This window comes from Mustela putorius, unplaced genomic scaffold, assembly GCF_011764305.1.
Source record: "Mustela putorius furo isolate JIRA1106 unplaced genomic scaffold, ASM1176430v1.1 tig00000585_pilon_pilon_pilon, whole genome shotgun sequence".
NCBI lineage: Eukaryota > Metazoa > Chordata > Mammalia > Carnivora > Mustelidae > Mustela > Mustela putorius.
This window is the reverse complement of record NW_025421424.1, coordinates 6,673,681-6,697,140: the sequence shown is the minus strand read 5'-3', so window position 1 is coordinate 6,697,140 and position 23,460 is coordinate 6,673,681. Positions and strand designations below refer to the sequence as shown.

At 36.2% G+C, this 23,460-nt stretch overlaps 1 protein-coding gene across 1 annotated transcript in view; it reads left to right on the top strand.

Annotated features, from left to right (window-relative positions):
- The window catches only part of SYCP1 (synaptonemal complex protein 1), a 142,142-nt gene that overhangs the window by 99,434 nt on the left and 19,248 nt on the right, over positions 1 to 23,460 (top strand). Inside the window, exons 25-29 of the mRNA XM_045081874.1 lie at positions 2,187 to 2,303; positions 2,695 to 2,805; positions 4,138 to 4,230; positions 4,845 to 4,919; positions 22,690 to 22,746. Of these exons, the coding sequence (XP_044937809.1) occupies positions 2,187 to 2,303; positions 2,695 to 2,805; positions 4,138 to 4,230; positions 4,845 to 4,919; positions 22,690 to 22,746 (453 nt within the window). The remainder of the gene's footprint in view (positions 1 to 2,186; positions 2,304 to 2,694; positions 2,806 to 4,137; positions 4,231 to 4,844; positions 4,920 to 22,689; positions 22,747 to 23,460) is intronic.

Below are 23,460 nucleotides of genomic sequence, written 5' to 3'. Positions count from 1 at the left end.
ACCTCAGTGTGAGGCAGGAATCCATCAAAAGCCTAGAGGAGAACATAGGCAATAACCTCTTTGACATCGGCCACAGCAGCTTCTTTCAAAACATGTCTCCAAAGGCAAAGGAAACAAAAGCGAAAATGAACTTTTGGGACTTCATCAAGATCAAAAGATTCTGCATGGCAAAGGAAATAGTCAAAAACAAAGAGGCAACCCATGGAATGGGAGAAGATATTTGGAAATGACACTACAGATCAAGGGCTCATATCCAAGATCTATAAAGAACTCCTCAAACTCAACACTCAAAAAACAGATAACCACATCAAAAATGGGCAGAAGACATGAACAGACACTTCTCCAAAGAAGACATAAAAATGTCTAACAGACACATGAAAAAATGTTCATCATCATTAGCCATCAGAGAGATTCAAATCAAAACCACATTGAGGTACTACCTTACACCAGCCAAAGTGGCAAAAATTGACAAGACAGGAAACAACAAATGTTGGTGAGGATGTGAAGAAAGGGGAACCTTCTTACACAGTTGGTGGGAATGCAAGGTGGTGCATCCACTCTGGAAAACTGTGGAGATTCCTCAAAAAATTAAAAATAGAGCTACCCTTTGACTCTATGATTGCACTACTGGGTATTTACCAGATACAGGTAAGTGAACAGGTATAGTGAAGCAGGTGTAGTGAAAAGAAAGGCCATATGCACCCCAGTGTTCATACCCGCAATGTCCACAATAGCCAAACTGTGGAAAGAACCAAGATGTCCTTCAACAGACGAATTTATGTATAAAGAAGGTGTGGTCCATATATACAATGGAATATTACTCAGCCATCAGAAAGGATGAATACCCAACTTTTGCAACAACATGGATGGGACTGGAGGAGATTATGCTGAGTGAAATAAGTCAAACACAGAAAGTCTAAATTATCATACGGTTTCATTTATTTGTGGAATATTAGGAATGGCATGGAGGACATTACAAGAAGGAAGGGAAAAATGAAGGGGGGGAATCAGAAGGGGAAATGAAGCACGAGAGACTATGGACTCCAGGAAACAAATGGAGGGTTTTAGAAGGGAGGAGGGTGGGGTGTGGTTGAACCCAGTGATGTGTGTTAAGGAGGGCATGGATTGCATGGAGCATTGGGTGTTGTACACAAACAATTAATCATGGAACAGTATATCAAAAACAAATGATTTACTGTATGGTGAGTAACGTAAAACAATAAAAATAGTTTAAAAAAATAATATATAATTATTCAGTAGAGCTATAAAGAAGAGCAAGGATTAGACGAAACAGAGATTAGAATGGAGATTAGAATAGGTAAAAGGCAGGGGGAAATGGAAGGGAAACGTTGTATAACGTTTCCAGTTAAGTAAGATAAACTAGTTCTAGATGTCTGCTGTATAGCACAGTACCTGTAGTTAACAATATTGTGAACTTCTAAACTTGTGAAGAGGATGGATCTCATGTTAAATTGTTTTTATGGTAGAAAACAAAGGGCTAGAAGGAAACTTTTGGAGGTGATACATTATGTATATTAATTGTGATGGTTTCATGGTGTATGCATATGTCTAAACTAATCAAATTGTGAATATTAAATATGCATAGTTTTTTGTGTGTATATCCATTATACCTCAACAAAGCTGTTTTTAAAAAGACTATGCTTTTTTTTAAAAAAAAGATTTTATTTTTTTATTTGACAGACAGAGATCTCAAGTAGTCAGAGAGAGGGGGAAGCAGGCTCCCTGCTGAGCAGAGAGCCTGATGTGGGGCTCAATCCCAAGACCCTGAGATCATGACCTGAGCCGAAGGCAGAGACTTAACCCACTGAGCCACCCAGGCACCCAGAACATGCTTTTACTTTGAATCACATGGGTGTTCTATCCAAATGGAATAGTCACTGTAACAAAACCTGAACCTCAGAACAAATAATTTAAATATTGCTGAGATAATAGATCATAAATGAAAATATGGCTACTTTAAAAATATTACTTGTCAGACTAAATATGTATTTTAGGGGTTTTGTGAAAAATCACATCTTACCCTATGAAAACTGTAAGGAAAATGATTCAGCCATAATTTCAATGAATAAGTAATGTTTTAAGAGTCACAAAACCACAAAGTGAATATAGAATATTTTCAAGTAGTGCACATTTATTAATGTTAATGCTATTTTCTTTACTCAAAGGTCAGTAAATTAGAATTAGAACTAGAAGGTGCCAAACAGAAATTTAAGGAAATGACTGACAACTATCAAAAAAAAATTGAGGACAAAAATATATCAGAAGAAAATCTTTTAGAAGAGGTAGGAAAAACTAAATATGTTTGAAAATTTGTTTTATTAAAACTATTTGTTTATTAGCATTTTAAGAGAAAAGCAATTCTGAAGTTATGATTTTTAAAAGATTTAATAAGTTTATATGTGACAGTTAAAAAGTATCTTTGTTATTCTAAGTATTTGTGTATTAAGTAATGTATTATTTTGAAAAGATTAAGTGGTCATTATAGTGTTATACGATCATCGCACTTGATAGGACACCCTAAAATAAACCCAAACAGTAATGCATCTTTTACTTGGCTTTCCTAATTTCCTGGTGTTTGATTTCTGCATTTTATGTAAGTAGTATATATGGTCTTTGCATTTAAGTTAAATTTGTTTTCTGTGCATTAATTTTAAGAAATACTTTATTTGATAGGTTGAGAAAGCAAAAGTAATAGCCAATGAAGCAGTAAAATTACAGAAAGAAATTGATATACGATGTCAACATAAAATAGCTGAAATGGTAGCACTTATGGAAAAACATAAGGTAATGTGTGTGTGTAATGAGAACTATTAATTGCAGCCATATTTATGCATAAAGATGGTGAAATCAAGATAGCAGTCTGATTTGTCAGAAAATTTGCAATAATGACTGATTACAGCTAGAATACTCTTGATTTTCCATTTCTCTAAGTTTAGATCTTAACCACACAAAGCTGAGTTTGAGTGTTCCTTCCTTGAGAATCCCTCTCCTTGTCATCTGTTATGCATGGAAGTAATCACTTTTTTTCTGGATTTTCCTAATACTCTTCTTAGAGCACTTTACACCTTTTATTTATTTAAGTACATCCCCAGAATATGTATCTGGTAAAGGATATAAATATATTCATTATGTGTGTCTAACACACATTAGGCTAAACAAATTTTTATCAATGGTATAAATAGATGAAAGACTTCATGTTTGTTGTGTTTGTCCTTTTTTGTTGTTGTTGTTATAAAAGTAATCATTCTGTTACTGAATTCAGCTTTATTCCCTTCAAGATCTGGAATAAGAGGTGGGCTATACGTACCTATTCATCCTTAAAATTGTTGGTGGGATATAACATATGAGGTAGCCAATGAGGATTAAACATATATTAATAGTATTTTAAAAATTCATAAAATACTGTGAACTCAGAGATTTAAACATATTTGGTATGTCTCAATCCAGTCTAATCCTTGACACCCAAATTGTTCCCTTTTTGGCCAGTGGGAGACTCTTCAAACTAGCTGGCCAGTCCTTTTGACTTGACCGCTTTTTTGCTTTCTATTATAACAACATGTTCAAGACTCATCTTGTATTTCCTGCCCCAGATTTGGGTCTGGAATCAGTTACTCTTCTAAGAGGTTGGTGTTTATAGCCTTTTTTTAAATTATGCAACTCAACATTTCCAATTAAAAATAATTTTTTTGTTGTTCTTGTGTTTGACTATTTTCAAGACTGTTTTCTATGTTTTCATTGTTTATTTGAATAAAAATGACTTAAAAATAAGAGAAAAGGTCAAATATATATATAAATAATGGAATTTATTGACATTTTCTGTGAATATAAAATGTATAAGGATACTAGTATTATTAAAACATAATTTATGGGACGCCTGGGTAGGTCAGTGGGTTAAAGCCTCTGCCTTTGGCTCAGGTCATGATCCCGGAGTCCTGGGATTGAGCCCCACATCAGGCTCTCTGCTCAGCGGGGAGCCTGCTTCCCCACCCCTCCCTCTGCCTGCCTCTCTGCCTACTTGTGATCTCTGTTAAATAAATAAATAAACATCTTTTTTTTAAAAAACCATAATTTATTTGTGTTCTAATATACTTAAAATATTTTCTCTGTTTAATATAGCACCAATATGATAAAATAGTTGAAGAAAGAGACTCAGAACTAGGACTTTATAAAAGCAAAGAACAAGAACAGTCATCAGTGAAAGCATCTTTGGTGAGATACAGAACAAATAGCAATAAGGCCAATTTTCATATCAGCATGACTGATGGTAAAGAATAATATTAAATAAAACCATAATTTTTGATCTGTAGAATCAAAGAATCTTAGATTTAAAAAAGATCTTACAGGTGTTATAGTTAAATGGTTTTCCAGTTTTATTTTCTGAAATGTAAGATAAACTCTTCTTTTCAAATGAATAAATACAAACTCCAGTTACAAATAAATTTGGAGCTTCATAGAGATTGGGAGAGGAAGAATGGGATAGATTGGGAGAAGGTGAGAAGGAGAGATACATAGTGTTAAATATTTCTTTAGGAAACTATTAAAATTTGTCTAAATGAAATCTTTAGTCATGTTCAACTAGCAACCTTCATATCAGTCAGTAAAGTAAGCACTGGGTGTTATACACAACTAATGAAACTTTGAACACTACATAAATAACTGATGAGGTACGATATGTTAGCTAACTGAACATAGTAAAAAAGTATATATATTTTATGAGTGAATTTATTTCTCTGTAAAACTAAATATATATGAAACATTAGCATTTTCACTGTTTTGAGAAATATATGGATACACTATAAATTTCATGTTTTTTTTTCCTTTAGGAGTCTGAATTGTCTAATCTCAAAAATGAACTTTTGTCTGTTAAGAAACAACTTGAAATAGAAAAAGAAGAAAAGGTAGGTTTTGTGGCATTATAGGTAAAGTAGCTAATAATATTTAGGTGCAACTTTCTGGGTTTTCTTAGTTTAATTTTTTTAACTGAAGTATAACTGCAACTTTTTTTTTTAAAGATTTTATTTATTTATTTGGCAGAAAGAGGGGAGCACAAGCAGGGGGAGCAGCAGGCCAAGGGAGAGGAGAAGCAGACTCCCCACCGAGCAGGGAACCTGATGTGGGGCTTGATCCCAGGACCCTGGGATCATGACCTGAGGTGAAGGCAGACACTTAACTAACTGAGCCACCCAGGCACCCCTAACTGCAACTTTTTATAAATATTAGGAAATATATTTTGGTAATTATTAAAACATCTAGTTTTTTTCAGAAGTATGTAGTGTATTCCTTTGTTTAAATATTGAACGAATATAAATATAAGCATGCTTTAAGAGTAGAATTGCTTTTAGATATTAGTACTTGGGAAATATTTCATATTATAAAATGCTTACATATTTAGATGTGTTTTTAAATTATTCATTACATTTCAGAAAAAAATAATGCCTTATATTAGTGTAGTGTTTTGCAGTTTACAAAATGAATTGACTTACTTTAAAAAGACAAATACCATTTATCTTTTACTTTCTATAGGACAGATACCATGCTGACTATCCTACTTACATCTAGTTAATTCTTACAACGGTGCTAAAAGCAATACCTATTACCTTCATTTTTATAGAGGTTAGGTTATTTATTCATGATCACATACTAAAAAAGTAGAATGGCTTAGAATTCAGTCTAGATCTTGCATGTTTCTAAAACCTGTTCTCTTAATCACTTAGCAACAGCCTAAGTAACATGCACTTTCAATTTCAAGATCCTTTCTGTTCACTTTGTTTCCTATACTTAATTCCTTTCTTCCTTTCTCCACTATGGAAAATCTGACACATTTTTCATATTAAAATTTGATGAATTTCATTTCATCAAAGGTGAACTTACTGTATATAAGTATTCTCATAGCACTTTGTTTTTATATCAAAGTAGTTATATCAGTCTGTACTTCCATTATATTTCAAGCTCTTCAGAGGTGAGGATTCTATCTTATTTATTTTTGTTTTCCCTTTACCTGAGAACAGTTCTTTGAAAATTTTCTGTTTTTAATGAATGTTGTCAAAGGAATGACTAAATGTCTCTCTCTTCACCTATACTAGTGTTATACTTAACTTTATCCTACTGTTGCAGTGGAAGAAGAGGACTCCTTCACTTTAACTACTCTTAATGTTCTTTTTTTCCAAATGTTTTCCATATGTATTGAGATACACTTAACATACAGTCCTGTACAAATTTAAGTTACGCAGCATGATTTGATCTGTATATATTGTGAAATGATTACCACAATACATTTAGTTACTATCCATCATTTCATATAGATGCAAAAAAAAAGGGAAAAAAATGTTCTTTTCTTCATGATGAGAATGCTCAGCATTTACTCCCTTAACTCTCAAATATACCATATAGCAGTGTTAACTATAATCATTGTGTTATAAACTACATCCTTAGTACTTATTTATCTTTTAACTCATACAAAGGTACAAACCTTTGACCACCTTTATCTAATTTCTGAACCCCAACATCTTTGCCCCTGGTAACCACAAATCTGATCTCTTTTTCTATGAGTTCTTTCTTTAATTTTAGACAACATATAAATAAGAACATACAAATATTGCTTTCTCTGTTGGACTTAAATCATTTAGCAAAATGCTCTCCAGATCCATTCATGTTATTGCAAATGGCAGGATTTCCTTTCTTTCTTTTTTTTTTTTTTAAAGATTTTATTTATTTATTTGACAGAGATCACAAGCAAGCAGAGAGGCAGGCAGAGAGAGAGGAAGGGAAGCAGGCTCCCTGCTGAGCAGAGAGCCCTATGTGGGGCTCGATTCCAGGACCCTGAGATCATGACCTGAGCCGAAGGCAGTGGCTTAACCCACTGAGCCACCCAGGTGTCCCAGGATTTCCTTTCTTTATGGCTAAATAATATTTCTGTGTGTGTGCGCATATCGTACTTACCTTATCCATTAATCTGTTGGTATCACTTAGGTTGTTTCTATATCTTGGATACTGGAAATAATGCTGCAGTGAACATGTGGGTGCAGATAGCTCTTCAGTATGATGTTTTTGTTTGTTTTGGATATATACCCAGAAGTGGAATTACTGAATCATATGGTAGTTTCATTAATTTTTTGAAGAATTTCTTACAGTTTATAGTGGCTATACCTGTTTATAATCCCACCAACAGTGCACAGGAGGATTTTTTTTCTTTTTCCATTTCTTTTTCTTTCTTTTTTTTTTTTAAGTTTTTATATTCTAGTCAACATATAGTATAATATGGGTTTCAGGAGTAGAATTTAGTGATTCATCACTTACGTATTACACCCAGGGCTCATCACAACAAGTGCCCTTCTTAATACATATCATTCATTTAGCCCATCCCCAACCCACCTCCCCTCCAGCAACTGCCATTTTGTTTTCTGTAGTTAAAACTCTGTTTTATTGTCTCTCTTTTTCCCCAAATGTTAGTCTGTTTTATTTCCTAAATTCCACATATGAGTGAAATAATACGGTATTTGTCTTTCTCTGAGTGACTTATTTTGCTTAACACAATACACTCTAGCTCCATCTACGTCATTGCAAATGGCAAGATTTCAATCTTTTTGATGGCTGAGTAATATTCCATTGTTTATATACACCACATCTTTATCCATTCATCAGTTGATGGACACTAGGGCTATTTTCATAATTTGACTATTGTTGATAACATTGATATAAACATCCGGGTGCATGTGTCTCTTCAAATCTGTATTTTTGTTTCCTTTGGGCAAATATATAGTAGTGCAATTGCTGGATTATAGGATAGTTCTATTTTTAAATTTTTGAGGGACCCTCCATACTGTTTTCCTGAGTGGCTATACCAGTTTGCATTCCCATAAACAGTGTAAGAGGGTTCCCTTTTCTCTGCATCCTCACCAACATCTGAGGTTTCCTGTGTTAATTTTAGCTATCCTGACAGGTGTGAGGTGATATCTCATTGTAGTTTTGATTTGCCTTTCCTTAATGATGAGTGACATTGAGCATCTTTTCATGTGTCTGTTAAACATCTGGATGTCTTTGGAAAAATATTCATGTCTTCTGCCCTTTTTTAAACTGGATTATTTGTTTTTGGGGTATTGAATTTGTTAAGTTCTTTATAGATAGTAGATACTAACCCTTTATTGGAGATGTCAATTGCAAATATCTTCTTCCATTCCACAGGCTGCCTTTTAGTTTTGTTAATTGTTTCCTTCACTGTGCAGAAGCTTTATATCTGAAATCCCAGTAGTTTAGTTTCATTTTTGTTTCTCTTGCCTCCAGCAACATGTCTAGTAAGAACTTGCTATGACTGAGGTCAAAGAGGTTGCTGCCTGTATTCTTCTCTAAGAGTCCAATAGTTTCCTGTCTCAAATTTAGGTCTTTCATTCATTTTGAATTTATTTATGTGTAGAGTGTAATAAAGTGGTCCAATTTGATTCTACTGCATGTTGCTGTCCAGCTTTCCCAACACCATTTGTTGAAGAGATTGTCCTTTTTTCCATTGGATATTCTTAACCGCTTTGTCAAAGATTAGTTGATGATATGGTTGTGGGTCCAATTCTGGGTTTTCTATTCTGTTCCATTGGTCTATGTATCTGTTTTTGTGCCAGTACCATACTGTTTTGATGACTACAGCTTTTTAATATAACTAGAAGTCTGAAATTGTGATGCATCCAGCTTTGCCTTTCTTTTTCAAGATTGCTTTGGCCATTGGGGTCTTATGGTTCCATACAAATTTTAGGATTGTTTATTCTTTTTTTTTCAGTTTTATTATTATTATTTTTTTAATTGTGTTATGTTAGTCACCATGCAATGTGTCATTAGTTTTCGATGTAGTGTTCCAAGATTCATTGTTTACATATAACAGTCAGTGCTCCATGCAATCCATGCCTTCCTTGATATCCACCACCAGGCTTACCCATCCCCCATCCACCTCCCCTCTAAAACCCTCAGTTTGTTTCTCGGAGTCCACAGTTTCTCAAGGTTCATCTCCCCTTCCATTTCCTCCCCTTCACTTTTCCTTCCCATCTCCTAATGACCTCCATGTTATTCCTTATGTTCCACAAGTCAGTGAAACCATATGATAATTAACTGTCTTTGCTTGACTTCTTTCACTCAGCATAATTCTAGCTCTGTGACAAATGCTAATGGTGTTTTCTAGGGATTGCATTAAATGTATAGATTGCTCTGGATAGTGTAGGTATTTTAACAGTATTTTTTCTTCCAATTCATGAACAGAGAATCTATTTCCATTACTTTGTGTCATCTTCAGGTCCTTTCATAAGAGTTCTATATTTTTGAGAGTATAGATCTTTTACCTCTTTGGTTGGGTTTATTCTTAGGTATCTTCTTGTTTTGGTGCAGTTGTAAATGGGATCAATTCCTTGAGTTCTCATTTTGCTGCTGTATTATTGGCATGTAGAAATTCAACATATTTCTGTACATGATTTTGTATCCTTTGATTTTACTGAATTCATGTATCAATTCCAGCAATTTTTTGGTGGAGTCTTTTGGGTTTTCTACACAGAATATCATGTCCTCTGTGAATAGTGTAAGCTTGACTTCTGATTTGGATGCCTTTTATTTCATTTTGTTGTCTCATTACTGTGGCCTTCTAGTACCATTTTAAATAACAGTGGTGAGAGTAGACTTCCTTTCTTGTTCCTGACTATAGAGGAAGTGCTCTATGTTTTTCCCCATTGAGGATTATATTAGCTGTAGTTTTTTCATATATAGCCTTTATGATGTGGAGGTGTATTCCCTCTACTCCTACTTTTTTTGAGGGTTTTTTTTTTTTTTTAATCAGGAATGGATGCTGTACTTTGTCAAATGCTTTTTCCACATCTACTGAGAGGATCCTATGATTCTTACCCTTTCTTTTATTAATGTGGTGTATCATATTGATTTGCAAATATGGAACCACCCTTGCAGCCCAGAAGTAAATCCCATTTCATCATGGTGAATGATTCTCTTAATATACTGTTGGATTTGATTTGATACTATCTTGTTGAGAATTTTTGCATCCGTGTTCGTCCATATTAGAATGTAATTTTTTAGTGGAGTTTTTGTCTGGTTTTGGAATCAAGTTAATGCTGACCTCATAGAATGAGTTTGGAAGTTTTCCTTCTTTTTTAATTTTTTGAGACAGTTTGAGAAGACTAGGTATTAACTTTTCTTTAAATGTTTGGTAGAATTTCCCTAGGAAGCCATCTAGCCTTGGATGTTTCATGTTTGGGGAGATTTTTGATTACTGATTCAGTTTCTTGGCTAGTTATCAGTTTGTTCAAATTTTCTAGTTATTCCTATTTCAGGTTTGGTAGTTTATATATTTCTAGGAATTTATCCACTTTTTTCCAGATTGCCCAATCTGTTGGCATACAATTTTTCAAAATATTCTCTTATAATTGTATTTCTGTGGTGCTGGTTTTGATCTCTCCTCTTTCAATGGTGATTTTATTTATTTGGGTCCTTTCTCTTTTCTTTTTGCTAGATCTGGGTAGGGGTTTATTAATTTTATGAATTCTTTCATGCAGCCAGCACCTAGTTTCATTATCTGTTCTACTGGGTTTTTGTTGTTGTTTCTGTATCATTTATTTCAGCTCTGATCTTTATTATTTCCCTTCTTCTGCTGGTTGTGGGCTTCATTTGTGTTCATTTGTTGTCTTTTTTTTTTTTTTTTTTAGCTCCTTGAGATGTAAGGTTAGGCTGTTTTGAGATTTTCTTGCTTCTTGAGGTGAGACTGTATTGCTATATACTTCTATATTAAGATGACTCTGCTGCATCCCAAAGGATTTGGACTATTGTGTTTTCATTTTCATTTGTTTCCATGTATTTTTTTAATTTCTTCCTTAATTTCTTGGTTAACCCATTCCTTCTTTAATAGGTTGTTTTTCAACCTCCATGTATTTGTGGTCTTTCCAAACATTTTCTTTTTCTTTCTTTTTTTTTTTTTTTAAAGATTTTATTTATTTATTTGTCAGACAGAGATCAGAGGCAGAGAGGCAGGCAGAGAGAGGAGGAAGCAGGCTTCCTGCTGAGCAGAGACCCCGATCTGGGACTTGATCCCAGGACTCTGGGATCATGATCGGAGCGAAAGGCAGAGGCTTTAACCCACTGAGCCACCCAGGCACCCCATTCCAAACTTTTTCTTGTGGTTGACTTCAAGTTTCATAGAGCTGAAATCAGAAAATATGCATAGTATGACCTCAGTCTTTCTTTCTTGTTTAGGGCTGATTTGTGACCAGTATGTGATCTGTTCTGGAGAATATACCATGTGCACTCAAAAAGAATGTGTATTCTGCCACTTTAGGATCAAATCCTCTCTTTAAATATCAGTTTAGTCCATCTGATTCAATATGTCATTCAAAACCATTGTTTCCTTGTTGATTTTCTGCTTAGATGATCTGTCCATTGCTATAGGTTAAAGTCCCCTACTATTATTGCATTATTATCAATGTTTATGTTTGTTATTAATTGATTTATATATTTGGGTCCTCCCAATTTGGGGACATAAATATTTACAGTTGTTAAATTTGGGGGCACATGGCTCAGAGGGTTAAGCCTCTGCCTTTGGCTCAGGTCATGATCTTGGGGTTCTAGGATCAAGCCTCACATCAGGCTCTCTGCTCAGTGGGGAGCCTGCTTCCTCCTCTCTCTCTGCTTCCCTCTCTGCCTATTTGTGATCTCTCTCTCTGTGTCAAATAAACTCTTTAAGAAAACCAAAATAAAAATATTTTAAAATTTATTAAATTTTTTGTTGGATTGTCCCTTTTTTATGATATAGTGGCACTCTTCATCTTTTGTTACAGTCTTTGGTTTAAAATCTACTTTGTCTGGTACAAGTATAACTATTTTGGCTTTCTTTTGACCTTTATTAACATGATAAATGGTTCTCCATCTGCTTGCTTTCCATCTAGCAGGGTGTTTAGGTCTAAAATGAGTCTCTTGTAGGCAGCATGTAGATGAACTTTTTTGTTGTTGTTTTTAAAATCCATTCTGTTTTTAAAATCCATTCTGATATCCTGTGTCTTTTGATTGGAGCCTTTAGTCCCTTTACATTCAGGGTGATTATTGATAGATATGAATTTAGTGCCATTGTATTACTTGTTAAGTCATTGTTTCTGGAGATTTTCTTTATTCCATATTTTTTAAGATTGTATTTATCTTGAGAGAGAGAGAGAGGGAGAGATTGTCCGGTGAGAGGGGCAGAGAGAGAGGGAGAGAGACCATCTCAAGCCGACTTCATGCTAAGTATGGACCATGATGCAGGGTTTGATCCCACAACCATGAGATCTAAGCCGAAATCAAAATCTTATCAGTCAGTCAACTGACTGAGCCACTTAGGCATTCCTTCTCTGTTCCTTTCTAGTCTTTGTTACTTTTAGTCTTTCTTTCCCACTCAGGAGTCCCCTTTAATATTTCTTGCAGGGCTGGTTTAGGGGTCATGAACTCTATAGGTTTTGGGTGGGAAACTATGTCTCCTTCTATTCTCAATGACAGCCTTGCTAGATAGAGTACTCTTGGCTGCATATTTTTCCCATTGAGCAGATTGACTATATCATGCCATTCTCTTCTGACCTGCTAGGTTTCTGTGGACAGATCTGTAAACCTGATAGGTCTTCCCTTATGAGTTAAGGACTTTTCCCCCTTGCTGCTTTCCTTTTCTGTTTATTCTGTGAAGTTGACTGTAATATGTCTTGGTGATGGCCAGCTTTTGTTTGAAATTAATGGGACCTCTCTGTGCTTCTTGGATTTTGATGTTTGTTTCCTTCCCCAGATTAGGGAAGTTTTCAGTTATGATTTACTGAAATGAACTTTATGCTCCATTTTCTTTCTTTTTTTTTTAAACTTTTTTTTTTTTTAAGATTTTATTTATTTGTCAGAGAGAGAGAGAGGGAGCGAGAGAGCGCAAACACAGGCAGAGAGAGTGGCAGGCAGAGTCAGAGGGAGAAGCAGGCTCCCTGCGGAGCAAGGAGCCCGATGTGGGACTCGATCCCAGGATGCTGGGATCATGACCTGAGCCGAAGGCAGCTGCTTAACCAACTGAGCCACCCAGGCATCCCTATGCTCCATTTTCTGTATCTTTTTCTTCTTCAGATTTGGGAAGTTCTTAGCCATCATTTCTTTAGATTACTTTTTTGCCCCCCTCTTCCATCTTAGTTCCTCTGGGGTTCTAAAGTGTGTAAATTGTTTCATTCAGTGGTATCTCATAATTTATGTAGTCTTCCCTCACCATTTTTCATTCTTTTATCTTTGTTGTCCCAATTAGATAATTTCTATGAACTTGACAATAAGTCATTTCATTTTTTAGCTTGATAAAGTCTCATTTTAATGCACTCCATTGCATTTTTTCATTATTCATTCTACTTTTCATCTCTAGAATTTGTCTAGTTCTTTTTAATAATTTTTGTCTTTGTTAAAGTTCTTTTGTTCATTTATGTTTTCTTGATTTTATTAAATTGTCTTTCTGTGTTTTTCTTTGTTTTGTTTTGTTTTTTTTTTTTGGCTGGAGTCATGTTTATTGGGAGACAAGTGGGTATCACAACCACTAAGTATGTCCGTTGTGGATGGGGGCGCAGGGCGTGGTTCCCAATACCACCCCCCAGGGACTCATTCCTGGATATAGAGGTTGCTGGGGGCACTGGGGTCATCTGCTGGGCGTGTCTCCACCACCACAGGCCTCGGGGAGTCAAGCAGATGGAAGGTGAGAGTGGGGTCTCTCAGCTCCTACAACAGCTGGTCTGAGCCTGGACCCCACACCTGCACTCCATGCTTCCAAAAGGCCTGGAGGCAACCTCCGACCATAGCCACGGCTTCCACTGCCTCGGTCATGGGGATCTCTGGAGTTCGAAGCCCCCGGATTGGGGTCACCAACTTCAGAGACCCATCCATCAACACCATCACCTTGTCCTCCTCTACCTGGGTCACCTGTACCAGTTCCCTGTGCTCTGTTTGACAGGAGAAGTTCAAAAAGCCCATTCCTCTGGGTTCTGCCTTCCTCCACTAGGCACCCGCTCCATTCCCAAGCCCCAGGCTAATTCCCGCCCATCATGAGGCCGGGCTGGTCCTCACGCTCACCAGCTGTACATTACATAGATCGTCTTTCTGTGTTTTATTATAGCTCATTGAACTTCCTTAAAACAACTATTTTGAATTCTTTATCAGGCAAATCACAGATTTCCATTTCTTTGGAGTTGGTTACTGAAAATTATTGTATTTCTCTGTGGTGTCATGTTGTTTTGATTTTTCATGTCTGGCATCACTGTCTTCACATTTGAAGGATGGTAATCTCTTCCAGTTTTTAATTGGTTACCTTCAGGAGAGAAGTATCTTCTGTCAACTCTGCTAGGGATTCTGAGGTTTTCTTGGATCTTTTCTATATCTATCTATATTTATTTATGTCTATGTCTATTTCTGTATCTCTGTATGCCTGCTCTACATTCCTTGTTTGCTCTTTAAGAGGAATTCTTAAGACCGTATGCTTTCTCTTGATGCTGCAGGTGGTGCTGGCAGCCTCCTCTTTGTTCTCCCTCGGTCTTTGTTGAATGATCAGGTTTGTATACTTCATATCAGTTCTGAAGCATTGGGCCAGCTTTCTTCACATGTTCACTAACCATCTTCAAAGGCTTATGCTTGCCACCTTAAGGGCATGTGCAGGTTGGCAATGGGGTATTACGTGTGTGGGTGAGCTGTTTGAAGCATTGAGGGAGTGCCCTTGGGCTAGTTGATCTTCAGGCAAGGTATCCCCAGAAGCTCTTGGGCAGTCTTCCCATGGAGTCCATGAAGTGATGAGGATATGTGTACCTTAAATACATTCTGAGCTTTTGTTGCTGTATTCCCAACCCCTTCTCACCTCTCAGTCATGTAATTCACTCTAGTATTCTGGATGGAGTGGGAAAGAAATGGGCCTCTTTGGCAGCATCCTGCACAACTGGGGAAGCTGGGGATCTCTCTTTTGCTCTCACTTTTTTCCCAAAGGAAAAATTGCTAGCTGAGAGATCTTTCTTGGCACCGAACTTAGGAGAGGGGGTAACAAGGGTAAAGTGAAACAGTTCCTGTTATCCTCTACAGTGTGTTCAATCTATGATTTTTTTGTTCCAGTGGTGTGCTAGAACTTCCATAAAGGTATTCTCATTTGAGGATGATGGTCAAAATCTGTTTTCTTGGTAGGGAGGATGGTAGAAAACTCCTTCCATTTTGCTGACATCACTTTCCCCCTTTTCCTAATGAAAGCATTTAGTACTATAAAATTTTCTCTCAGTACTGCTTTAGCTACATCCCACATGTTTTGATATGTTTTCATTCAGTTCTATAAAATTTTAAATTTCTTTGTGACTTCTTTGACCCATAGATTATTTAGAAATATGTTTTTAAATTTTCACATATTCTAAGATTTTCCTGTAGTCTTTTTGTTACTGATTTTTAGTTTGATTCCATTATGATCAGAGAACACAATGTGTATGATTTTTGTATTAGTCTGTTTGGGTTACTATAACAAAAATACTATAGATTCAATAGGTTAAACAAATATTTATTTCTCACACTTCTGGAGGCTGTAAATCTGAGATCAGGATGCCATCATGGTCATGTTCTGGTCAGAGTTCATTTCCTGACTTCTAGACAGCTGCCTTTTGGCTGTGACCTCACATGGCTGAGAGAGAGAGAGCTCTAGTTTCTTCCTCTCCTCACAGGGACACTAATCCCATTGTGGAGACTCCACCTCCCTGACCTCATTCAAAATCAGTTACTTCCTAAAGACCCCATCTCCAAACACCATATCATAATAGGAATTAAGGCCCCAGTGTATGAATTTTGGGGGAACAGAAACGGTCAGTCCATTCTTTTAAATTTGTTGAGATTTGCTTTATGGCCTAGCATATTATCTGTCTTGGTGGATGATCCATGAGTGCTTGAAACAATTTTATATTCTACTATAGATAGAATAGTATTTGTTGGAGTGTTCTATAAATGTCAGTTACAACCACTTAGTTGGTTGTATTGTTTAGATTATATATACTTTCTGCTGATTTTTCTGGTGAGAGAGTATTTCACTTATTGAAATGGAGGTGTTAATGTCCCCAACTTTGTCCATGTCCCTGCTCAGCTCTTTCATTTTCTTTTTTTTAGAGAGGGAGAGAGAGAATCTTAAGCAGGCTCCATGCCCAGTACAGAGTCCCATGCAGGGCTTAATCTCACTACCCTGAGATCATGACCTGAGGCAAAATCAAGAGTCATTTGTTTAACCTGCTGAACCACCCAGGCACTCCTCAACTCTGTCATTTAAAAAAACGTTTCACTGACAAAATTTATACACTTTTCAATCACCCATTTGAAGTGTACAATTTAACAGTTTCTAATATAGTTGTGCAAACCATCAAGGCTGTGTAATTTAGAATACATGTGTTACCCGCTCAAAGAAGTCCCATATGCGTCAGCAGTTATCCCTTCCTTTTTTTTTCCATCACCAGATTCAACAGCTCCAGGCTACCACTAATCTATTTTTGTCTCTATTGATTCACCTATTCTGGATATTTCACTTAAATGGAATCATATAATATATGGTCTTGTGACTGGCTTCTTTCACGTGACATTATGTTTTCAAGGTCCATTCACATCCTAGCATAGATCAATACTTTATTCCTTTTTATTGCTAAATAGTATACTATTGTATGGATTGTATGGATATGCTAGGGTTTTTTGTTTTTTCTTTTCTTCTTTTTTTTTTTAACCTTGTGTGATGTCTGTACTACACCGGGGCCCACCTGCACCCCTTTAGCCTGAGCCAGTCCTGTTGCCCAGTCGATCCCCAGTCACCTGGTAACAGGGTGAGTGCTTACCATGAATGAAGTCATGACTACAATTAGTCCCGACAATCCCACATTCTGCCTGCACACAGGGTAGGCCAGAAGGCCACGGCTGAGCAGCCTTGCCCCCCCCCAATACCGAGGGCCCATCCCCTAGCCCCTAACCCTTCAGTGCTTGCAGGGACGGCCTGCTCATTAACATACCCTCCAGAGGCTTCCTTTCTTACTTGTCTCACTACAACCACCCCCTCACCCTCCCGTCCTTCCCAGGGTCATTTCTTGAAAGAATATCTTGCATATTTGAATTCTGAGTCTGTAGGGCACCTGGGTGGCTCAGTAAAGTGTCTGCCTTCCATTCAGGTCATGATCCCAGGATCCTGGGATCAAGCCCTATATCGGGCTCCCTGCTCTGCTTGAAAGCCTGCTTCTCCCTCTCCCACTCCCCCTACTTATGTTTTTTCTTTCTCTCTCTCTCTCTCTCTCTCTCTCACTCTCTCTCTCTCTCCATCAAATAAATAAAATCTTTAAAAAAAAAAATTCTGAGTCTGCTTCTGAGGAAACCCAATGAAGACAGAAGTTAACTGCCAAAGTTTATCCAGCACTTTTTCTGTGTGTGCCAAGCACCCTGCTCAGTATTTCCCATGTCTTGACTCCTTTAATCCCATGACAGCCAGGGCCTGTGAGAAGGGACTGTTATCCTCTCCATTTCATAGACACAGAAACTGACTCAGAGCTTAGTCTTGATCCCATGACCCATCCTTCAGCCTGAAATCGATATACTAGGTTTTATTTATCCATTGATCAGTTGATGGAAATTTGGATTGTTTCCAGTTTGACTATTGTGAATATTTGTGTACAAATTTTGTGTGGGTATATTTTCATTTCTCTTGGTTATATATATAGAAATAGAATTGCTGGATAATATAATATTTCTGTGCTTAACATTTTAAGGTGCTACCAGACTGTTTTTCAAGCCAATTTTACCATTTTGGGTTCCTACTGTCAATGCATGAAAGTCCCAACTTCCACATCCTCAGAAACACTTTTTTGAATTATAGTCATTCTAGTCAGTGTGACATGGTATATCATTATTTTGATTTGTATTTCTTTAATGCCTAATGATTGTTGATTATCTTTTCATGTGGTATTGCCCACTTGTATATCTTTTTTGGAGAAATGTATATCCAGATGCTTTTTGCCCATTTAAAAATTAGGTTGGTTTTTTTTATTTTTTTGAGTTCTAAGAATTCTTTATATATTCTTGATCAGTCCCTTATCTAAGATTTGCAAATGTTTTCTTTCATTCTATGGATTGTCTTTTTATTTCTTGATGGTATTATTTGTAGCAGAGACTTTTTAATCTTGATGAAACTCAGTTTACCTAGATCCCCTCTATCTAGTTGGGAAAGTTCTTCTCAATTCCTAATTTGTTGAGTGTTTTTATTATAAAAGGGTGTTGGAATTTGCAAAATGCTTTTTCTGTGTATATTGAGGTGATTGTGTGTGGGTTTTTTGTATTAATACACAATATTACAATAATAGATGATTTTCAGATGTTAAACCAATCTTACATTCTTGGGAAAATCCTACTTGGTTATGATATATAATAATTATATTTTGCTAGATTCAGTTTGCTAGTATTTTTTTGAGGATTTTTTTGCATCTGTATTCATAGAGATATTGGTCTGTAGTTTTCTTGTGATCTATTTATCCTCAGGCTTTGGGTCTTTTCACCAATTCAACGTGAAGCCTTAAACCCATATATTTATCTGAGAGGATAAGTTGGGTTATTCTTAAAATTGAAGTATAGTTGACATGCAATGTTACATTAGTTTCAGGTGTATAGCATAGAAATTCAGACAGCTGTTTGTGTTATGCTTACCCTAAGTGTAGCTACCATCTGTCATCATAAAATGCTATTATAGTATTACTGACTATATTTTCTATTCTTTACCTTTCACCCCGTGACTTATTCATTCCATAACTGGAAGCCTGTATCTCCTATTTTCCATCACCAATTTTGCCAGCCCCCCACCTATCTCCCCTCGGGTAACCATCAATTTGTTCTCTGTATTTATATGTCTGTTTCTGCTTTGTTTGTTCATTTGTTTTTTTAGATTCCACATATAAGTGAAATCATATGGCATGTGTCTTTCTCTTTCTGAGTTATTTCATTTAGGATAATATTCTCTAGGTCTGTTCATGGTGTTGCAAATGGCAAGATCTCTTTTTCATGGCTGAGTGATATCCTATTGCATGTGTGTGTGTCTGTATATGTATATATGTGTGCTCTTACTTGCTTTTTGCCATTTTACCAATATCTCTTCAAGCTATATTTCCTTACCCAATTTTATGAGGGAAAAGATAAAACTATTATGATTTGGTATATTCTAATTACAGAGTGATAAGAGGGTACAAAGGAAAAGGACAACATTCATATGTGTGGTTTTTGTTGTTGTTTTCAGTGAATCTCTTTTTGTGTTTTCTGCTCCTTCAGGGGAATCTTTTCTTTCTTGTTTTTTTTTTTCTTTGTTTGTTTGTTTGTTTTTTGAAACTCGTTTTTGACTTTGTTGTTAATATGTTCTATATATTGGCAAGGATAATTAGTACTTTATGGGCCTCATTGTATGCTTTCTTTGTCCAGACTAGAGAGACCAAAATGAAAAAATTTAGTCATTTTTTCTGAAACTTTCACTCTCTATCCATTTTCTAGGCCTCGTTTTTTTTTTTTTTTTTTTTTTTTTTTTAGTTTAGAAGATTTTAATACACCAAATTTCTAAAATAATATTTTGGGGATGTAATCATTCCATTTTTTTAAAATATAATTTTTTATTTTTTATAAACATATATTTTTATCCCCAGGGGTACAGGTCTGTGAATCACCAGGTTTACATACTTCACAGCACTCACCAAAGCACATACCCTCCCCAATGTCCATAATCCCACCCCCTTCTCCCAAACCCCCTCCCCCCAGCAACCCTCAGTTTGTTTTGTGAGATCAAGAGTCACTTATGGTTTGTCTCCCTCCCAATCCCATCTTGTTTCATTGATTCTTCTCCTACCCACTTAAGCCCCCATGTTGCATCACCACTTCCTCATATCAGGGAGATCATATGATAGTTCTCTTTCTCTGCTTGACTTATTTCACTAAGCATGATACGCTCTAGTTCCATCCATGTTGTTGCAAATGGCAAGATTTCATTTCTTTTGATGGCTGCATAGTATTCCATTGTGTATATATACCACATCTTCTTGATCCATTCATCTGTTGATGGACATCTAGGTTCTTTCCATAGTTTGGCTATTGTGGACATTGCTGCTATAAACATTCGGGTGCATGTGCCCCTTTGGATCACTACGTTTGTATCTTTAGGATAAATACCCAATAGTGCAATTGCTGGGTCATAGGGCAGTTCTATTTTCAACATTTTGAGGAACCTCCATGCTGTTTTCCAGAGTGGCTGCACCAGCTTGCATTCCCACCAACAGTGTAGGAGAGTTCCCCTTTCTCTGCATCCTCGCCAGCATCTGTCATTTCCTGACTTGTTTATTTTAGCCATTCTGACTGGTGTGAGGTGATATCTCATTGTGGTTTTGATTTGTATTTCCCTGATGCCGAGTGATATGGAGCACTTTTTCATGTGTCTGTTGGCCATCTGGATGTCTTCTTTGCAGAAATGTCTGTTCATGTCCTCTGCCCATTTCTTGATTGGATTATTTGTTTTTTTGGGTGTTGAGTTTGCTAAGTTCTTTATAGATTCTGGACACTAGTCCTTTATCTGATATGTCGTTTGCAAATATCTTCTCCCATTCTGTCAGTTGTCTTTTGATTTTGTGGACTGTTTCCTTTGCTCTGCAAAAGCTTTTGATCTTGATGAAATCCCAATAGTTCATTTTTGCCCTTGCTTCCCTTGCCTTTGGCGATGTTCCTAGGAAGATGTTGCTGCGGCTGAGGTCGAAGAGGTTGCTGCCTGTGTTCTCCTCAAGGATTTTGATGGATTCCTTTCGCACATTGAGGTCCTTCATCCATTTTGAGTCTATTTTTGTGTGTGGTGTAAGGAAATGGTCCAGTTTCATTTTTCTGCATGTGGCTGTCCAATTTTCCCAGCACCATTCATTGAAGAGGCTGTCTTTTTTCCATTGGACCTTCTTTCCTGCTTTGTCAAAGATTAGTTGACTGTAGAGTTGAGGGTCTATTTCTGGGCTTTCTATTCTGTTCCATTGATCTATGTGTTTGTTTTTGTGCCAGTACCATGCTGTCTTGATGATGACAGCTTTGTAATAGAGCTTGAAGTCCGGAATTGTGATGCCACCAACGTTGGCTTTCTTTTTCAATATCCCTTTGGCTATTCGAGGTCTTTTCTGGTTCCATATAAATTTTAGAATTATTTGTTCCATTTCTTTGAAAAAGATGGATGGTACTTTGATAGGAATTGCATTAAATGTGTAGATTGCTTTAGGTAGCATAGACATTTTCACAATATTTATTCTTCCAATCCAGGAGCATGGCACATTTTTCCATTTCTTTGTGTCTTCCTCAATTTCTTTCATGAGTACTTTATAGTTTTCTGAGTATAGATTTTGTGCCTCTTTGGTTAGGTTTATTCCTAGGTATCTTATGGTTTTGGATGCAATTGTAAATGGGATTGACTCCTTAATTTCTCTTTCTTCTGTCTTGCTATTGGTGTAGAGAAATGCAACTGATTTCTGTGCATTGATTTTATATCCTGACACTTTGCATCATAGACAGGAAAGGCAAGTCTGCTTAAAGTTCTGTGTATTGGAACTTCCCCTTCTGAGTCCTTTAAGGCTTCTAGGGGCTCTAACAATTCTGTTCTCTAGGTGACTCTCATATTAAAGGCAAAGTACATATTCTTTTCTACAGGCCAGAGTTAATTTTTCTTTTTTCTCTACTAAAGATATATATGCCCTCATCTCCAGCAAAATTGATGTTTTCTCTCCTAAGTATTTTGTACTTATTGTACTTTCTTTCCCCCATCCTTATTTATTTCATGTTAAAAGTTTATTATTCAAAGTTCAACTAAAATGTACTTTTTCTCAATGCACAGAAAAATTAATATCTGCCTCTAAAAGCCCATAATATTCTGGATCTCTTTATTCTTCACAGTTAATTACAGTTAATTACTTGTGTGTATTCCTTAGTTTATAATCTGATCCATCTACTTCATTTTACAAATGAGAAAGTTGATTCAGAGTTTTAAAAGACTTACCCAAGATTCCACAGATATATACTGGTCAGATCAGCATTTTATTTTATTTTTTTTAAGATTTTATTTATTTATTCAACAGAGATCACAAGCAGGCAGAGAGGCAGGCAGAGAAAGAGAGGAGGAAGCAGGCTCCCCACTGAGCAGAAACCCAATGTGGGGTTCCATCCCAGGACCCTAAGATCATGACCCGAGCCAAAGGCAGAGGCCTTAACCCCCTGAGCCACCCAGGCGCCCCTAGATCAAAATTTTTAATTAATTTTTTATTTTTTATAAACATATATTTTTATCCCCAGGGGTACAGGTCTGTGAATCACCAGGCTTACACACTTCACAGCACTCACCAAAGCACATACCCTCCCCAATGTCCATAATCCCACCCCCTTCTCCCAAACCCCCTCCCCCCAGCAACCCTCAGTTTGTTTTGTGAGATTAAGAGTCACTTATGGTTTGTCTCCAATCAAAACTAAATAACAAGCTCTGTAGAAATAAACTAATTTATTTTTCTTTTTTTTTCTTTTCATTATTTTATAAGATTTAGAGTTTAGTATTCTTTGTTAATACTTCTTAGAAGTATTTTGATAATAGCATTAATTTTTGATAATAGTAACTACATTGTGTACATTCATTTTTAATAGGAAAAACTCAAAAGAGAGGCAAAAGAAAACATTGTTACTCCTGAAAAAAAAGATAAGGTAAGAGATTTATATAATTCTCCTGGTTTTTCTTTATAACCAAACTTGTTTTCTGACATATACCTGGAAAATTTTTTGGCTCATAAATAAGTAAGGAGCATTTGATATTCATTTCCAAATATAGAATGTGTTCATATTATGAAAATAGATATCCCATATTCTTATGGAGTTGTTTTGAGTCATGTATAATTCCAACAAAATATGCCCATTATTTATTTGTTTTCAAGTAGATTAGTAAATGACATATTTTATCTGAGGTTATGGATATATAAATTAATGAGAGAACAATAAAAGAAATAAATTTAAATAGGCTTCTATTTTCTATACTTTATTTCAACAGTATTGAAATAATATCATAAGCCTTATATGTCATAATTATTAGGTTTATCAAATGTTTCTGAATTGGGCAATTTACTTCTTTATTTTTTTTAAGATTTATTTATTTATTTGACAGAGAGATCACAAGTAGGCACACAGAGGGCAGGGTGGGGGTGGGGAAGCAAGCTCCCACTGAGCAGAGAGCCTGATGTGTGAGACTCGATCCCAGGACTTGGGATCATGACCTGAGCTGAAGGCAGAGGCTTAACCCACTGAGCCACCTAGGTGCCTGGGCAAGTTACTTCTTTATGCCTTAGCTTACTCATCTGTAAAGGGGTAATGAATAGTATCTGTTTTTTAAAGTTGTTAAAAGGATTAAATGAACTAATATTTGTA